Below are 6,000 nucleotides of genomic sequence, written 5' to 3' on the forward strand. Positions count from 1 at the left end.
GTTCGGATGAAGTATGAACTTGCTGCAGGCTATGTGGGCAAACTATCACAACGACAGTCCAGAAGTGGCTCCTTTGCGATAGGGTATCCCACAACTCACACTGCAGTCACTGGCCCCTTTTATTTTGGTATCATTTTGTTACGTGAGACAATGAGCCTGAGAACTGTTTCCTTTTCCTATGTAAGTAATAAACGGTATCTAAAAGTGGCTTGTTCCCAACATCATGTTGTCTGGGGGAGCAAAAACAGATAAAAGTGGCTCCTTGTATCTTTTATTAGCCAAACCAGAGACTTGAAGCTGTAGAGATTCTCTCTTCTGTTGGCCTTGAAAAAGTAAGCTCCACGAGCTCTACAGCTGCAAGGAGGTGAATTTTGTCAACAACCACCTGAGCTTGGTCATGAGACTCAAGGGAGATTGCCCTGCACGCGTGGCAACAATTCGATTGTAGGCTTGTGAGACCCTGAGCAGAGGACCCACCTAAACAGCACCTGAACTCTTGACCCAAGCAAACTGTGAGATGATACATGTGTGTTATTTTAAGCTGCTAAATTCATGGTAACTTGTTACACAGCAATAGAAAATTAATACACTTGGTCTGGTACTCTAATCAATTTGTTGGAACTTTGGTTCTGTATCTCTAAATCCATTAGTTAGAATTAGGCTAAGTATGGACATATTTTTCACACCAATAGGTGTCTGACTAAAGCCCAAGCATCTCACCAATAACAAGATACTCCATTATGGTACCCTTCCCACTATGTGCCAGCTATACCCAGGATTAGGGTAGTGATTATTATCCTGGTTTAGATCCTGGACATGGCCCATTCACTTTACCTTCCCTAGTTAGTCTTTATAGCTTGGTCAGTTTCTAGGGCCTTCCCTCAAGTGATTCACCACTTTGTCCATTCCTTCTCCCTTTGTGTCAGGATTCGTATCTTTCCTACACTAGATACATTCACTACAGCAAATTATCCATCTATCACCAAATAATATATATAGCAAAGTTTTTAAACTAAAAATTAGCCATAAAACTTAGATCAATGTATGGATTAGGGTAAGTAACAGATACGAAAAAATTCTGGAAGTAGATAAAAAAGATGTTGTATATTGACACATTAAATCGATTATATTACCACTCCAAAAATGGAAATCAAGTTATAGATTTAAAACCAAAATAGACCTTTAGATTATCCTAAATAAGTAAATTTGACATAAGGCGATCAATTTAAGAAAAGCCAACAATGCTGTATTTCCTTAGCTATAATTCACAGGTAGATTTGTGAAAATAAAAAGGATTAGGTTTTTATAACTCAGTAGTTATATTTTGTCTACATCAGGGGTCAACAAATTTTTTCTCTAAAGGACCAGACATATAGCGGATATTTAAGATTCCGTCATAAAATCTGTCACAACTTGGTCACAACCACTCAACTCTGCCACTGTAACTCAAAAGCAGCTATAGATAATATGAAAACAAATGGGCGTGGCTGTGTTCCCATAAAACTTTATTTACAAAATCAGGCTGTGGCCAATTCCTGCTCCATGTAGAAATATAATGATCATGTAAACAAATTAATATCTCAGGAACTTACTGCTTAATTTTATCATTTCTAGGTCCAAATCTTGGTCCAGATGGTCCCCTTCTGAAAACAAAAATACCAAGTACATATTATTAATGATAGCACTTAAAAACAAACTAAAACAAAACACACACACACACACACACACACACACACACACACACACACAATGAAGCTAAATCCTAAATATGGATTAGTCATTTATCATAAGAAACCACATTTTACTGGTACTGGTGGAACTCAATAGTATGTAATTATATCTTTACTTCATTGGTACTTACTGGTGGACACAATTAACCTAATTCTTCTGAATGTTAACACTTTCAGAGAGATTAAAGTTTATATAATCTTTAGTTTGTTCTGATCATTAAACTCTGAAATACCATAGCAACTAAACTGCCAGTGAATATGAATACCTTTATGATTAATTGTAGAAAAGCTAAAAGTACAATTCACTTTGAATTTAGGCTATGATGAAATGCTGATTGACAGAGATAGATAGAAAAACAAATTCACTCAAAACTAAAAATTTTCAAGTATAATTTTTGATTATTAATCATAAACTTATCAACATAGCAAAAGGGAAATGCAAGACATTAAGAAAATATTAACATTCTCAAATTACCTTCTCTTTATTAGAGTCAAGTATATATATCACCTTAACCAATCCATTTTAATATTCTCAAAATGGAAACTTTTGGATATTTTAAGTAAGTATTATTCTTCTGAAGATAGAGAATAAGGTGTAAACCGCAAAACTCAAAAGAAACTAGTTCTTAAATTTCTAGACATATACAATTTTTAAAGGAGGTGAAAAAATACAGCTACTGATAAGAAAAACATTTTTGGAGGAAAAAAATCAAACTGTCTACTGAAACTTATTTAACATAATTTATGAATATAATATACCATTTTGCCTTAACTCCACTAAGCTTTTTCCTTAAAGTCTTTAAAATCTAACTAAGCTTTAGAATGCTGGAACAGTATTCCATTCAAAAATGATATTAAATGTTGAATTTCATAGAGAGAACTAATATTCTGAACTGGAGGCCATTCCTAAAAACTAGGCAAGAATTCACAAGAACTGGTCAACTGAAAAGCAAGGAAAAAGCAGTCATTAAATGAGGAAACCACAAAGTGAAACAGAATCTAAAAATTTTAAATTAAAATTATCCCAACTATAGGTTTAAAAAAGCAGCAGCTATGTTTGTTTCATCTATTAAGTAACTTGAGAGTTTAAAATGGTTATAGAAGGAAACAAAACCAAAAGCCAGTTCTTTGAAGATTAAAAATTGATAAACTTCTAGCCAGACAAATCAGGACCAAAAAAGAGAGAAGACATAAATCACTAATAGGAATTCTGTGTGTGTATGGGGGAGGGGAGACATCACTAAAGACAAATGTACCATGGTTATGTAAGATTTACTAAGGGAAGCTAAGTGAAGGGTAAACAGGAACTCTCTACACTATCTATGCAACTCTTCTGTGAGTCTAAAATTATTTTAAAATCAAAAGTAAAAAATACCACAAAGAAAATTCCAAGACTAGATGGGTTCAATAGTGAATTCTACCAAACATTTATTGAAGGAATAATACCAATTCTGTACAAACTCTTCTGAAAAACTGAAGACGACAGAACATTTCCCAGCTCATTATTTGGGACCAGCATCAATCTATGATGAAAACCAAAGATATAACAAGAAAAAGACATAATTATCAAGCAACCAGTATCTCCTATGAATACAGATGCAAAAATTCTTAAGAAAATCTTAGCAAATTGATTCCAACAATGTTTTAAAAGGATAATACATGATGATCAAGTAGAGTTTATCCCAGGAATGCAAGATTGGCTTAAAACTCCAAAACCAATCAACATAATTCACAGACAAAAAAAGAAAAACCATATAATCATCTCAATAGATGCAGAAGAAATATGTGACAAAATCCAACATCCATTAATAACAGCTCTTAGCAAACTAAGAATAGAAAGAAAGTTCCTCAAACTGATAAAAGCTATCTACAAAAAAACCTACGATAAAAGTTAAATTTAATGGTGAAAGAATGAATGTTTTTTCATAAGGGAGATCAGGAAAAAAGGAAGGACATTTTCTCTTAATGCTTCCATTCAATACTGTACTGGAGGTTCTAGCCAAAGCAATAAGGAAAGAGAAAGAAATAAAAGGCATACACATAGAAGGAAGGAAAATTGTCTTTATTTGCAGACAACATAATTGTCCATATAGAAAATAGAATGGAAACTATAAAAACATTACTAAAGGTAATAAGTGAGTTTTAGTAAGATTGCAGAATACAAGGTTAACTTATAAAAATCAACCGTATTTCCATACACTAGCAATGAATAAGAAATTTAAAAGAAATTCGAAATGCCATTTTTAGTAGCATTAGAAAGTATGAAATACTTAAGGACCAACTTGACAAAAAAATGTACAGTATCTGGACACTGAAAACTACAAAAAAACATTGTTGAGAGGAATTAAGTACCTAAATAAATAAAAGGATGTACTATGTTCATAGACCAGAAAACTCTATATTGTTAAGATGTTAATTTTCCTTGAATTGATCTATATAGATTTAATGCAATTTCAACCAAAATTCCACCAGGCTTTTTTGTAGAAACTGACAAGATGATTCTAAAATTTGTATGAAAATGCTCAGAACCTCCAATAGCCAAAAGAACTTGGAAAAGGGAGTGCAAAGTTGGAGGACATACACTCTACCTTGCGACTTAATATAACATTATAGTAATCCAGATAGTGTGGTACTGATATAGACATATAGAGTCCAGAAATAGAGCCACACATATATGGTCAATAAATTTTTTATTATGGTAAATCTATATAACATAAAATTTACTATTCTAACCATTTTTAAGTGTCCAGTTCTATGGCATTAAATACATTCACATAGTGATGGCTGCAACCATCACCATCATCCATCTCTAGAACTTTTTCATCTTGCAAAACTGAAACTCTATACCATTAAACACTACCTCTTCATTGCCCCTTCTCACAGCCCCTGGCAACCATCATTCTATTTTGTGTCTCTATGAATCTGACTACTCTAGGTACCTTGTGTAAGTACCTATATTTTTCCTTTCATGACTGGCTTCTTTCACTTAGTACAATATGTCTTCGAGGTTCATCCATGTTGTACCATGTCAGAATTTCCTTCCTTTTTAAGGCTGAAAAATATTCTATTTATGTATATTCCACATATTGTTTATCCATTCATCTGTTGATACACACTTGGGTTGTTTCCACCTTTTGGCTATTGTGAATACTGCTACTATGAATATAGGTGTCACTTAATTTTTTAAAGTTATTTCAAGAACTTTAGGGAACACTGACCCCATTCCTTTGGAGTCTTTGTTACCCAAATGGGGGGAAAAAGGAATTTTATTTGGTTTGTCTCCCTTTCAATACACAGAAGCACAGGGTGTGGAAGTTGCATTTTAAACAAGTGTGCTGATTTGGTTGTCAGGACTTTTGGAAGACATACAAAATTATTTGGGACCTCCAGTAATACAATGTTAGCCTCAAGAGTCAAGTGTTTCTCAAAAGGGTGTCTAACTTACATTCAGGTAATCACTTATTTACCCAAAGCATCTGGCTTTCTTTTCAATACTGAGTTCCTTTTTAGCAGGTAGCTACTGCTCCAGTCTAAGGCTTCTCAATACAGTGGCACAGTAAGCAACTAGCTTTGTGACTCTACGGAAATCTTATCACCTATAGAAAATTATCTCCCCACATTATATGATATTCCTGCCAAAAATGTTACTATTTCCTGTTACTGGATTTTCTTTCTATCCTGTAAACTCTTTTTTTATTACTTTAATTAATTAATGAATTAATTTTAAATTATTTATACTGATGAAGTCTTGCTATGTTGCTCTGGCTGATCTCGAGCTCCTAACCTCAAGTGATCCTCCTGCCTCAGCCTCCCAAAGTGCTGGGATTACAGGCATGAGCCACCACGCCTGACCCCTGTAAACTCTTTTTGTTCACTGCATCATGGATTTCAATTAATTTTTATAAAATGTTTGCATTTGGGAAAAAAAAAAACCAGTCTTTACAAAAAAAATCTCACAACATTTTAACAAAGTAAGAGGTTAATGTTTCCTCTCAGGCATATTCCTCTACATCAACCCCCAGAGAAAACTCCCACAATAATTTTGTCCTTCTTGACTTTACAAATATAAACCAAGACCTGTATGAGAGCCCTTTCTAATCATAACTGTAAAGGATGGATCAGGCCAATTAATTTTTTTTTTTTTTTTTTGAGACACAGTCTCACTCTGTTGCCTGGGCTAGAGTGCCGTGGCATCAGCCTAGCTCACAGCAACCTCAGACTTCTGGGCTCAAGCAATCCTCCTGCCTCAGCCTCCAGAGTAGCTGGGACT

The 6,000-nt window shown here is 34.1% G+C and overlaps 1 protein-coding gene across 1 annotated transcript in view; it reads right to left on the bottom strand.

The window, feature by feature from the left end:
• VAMP4 (vesicle-associated membrane protein 4) overlaps positions 1–6,000 on the bottom strand; it is a 32,777-nt gene that overhangs the window by 12,833 nt on the left and 13,944 nt on the right. Inside the window, exon 4 of the mRNA XM_012657807.1 lies at positions 1,593–1,643. Within this exon, the coding sequence (XP_012513261.1) occupies positions 1,593–1,643 (51 nt within the window). The remainder of the gene's footprint in view (positions 1–1,592; positions 1,644–6,000) is intronic.

The sequence above is a fragment of the Propithecus coquereli genome, unplaced genomic scaffold, assembly GCF_000956105.1.
Source record: "Propithecus coquereli isolate 6110/MARCELLA unplaced genomic scaffold, Pcoq_1.0 Scaffold56, whole genome shotgun sequence".
NCBI classification, from domain to species: Eukaryota; Metazoa; Chordata; class Mammalia; order Primates; family Indriidae; genus Propithecus; species Propithecus coquereli.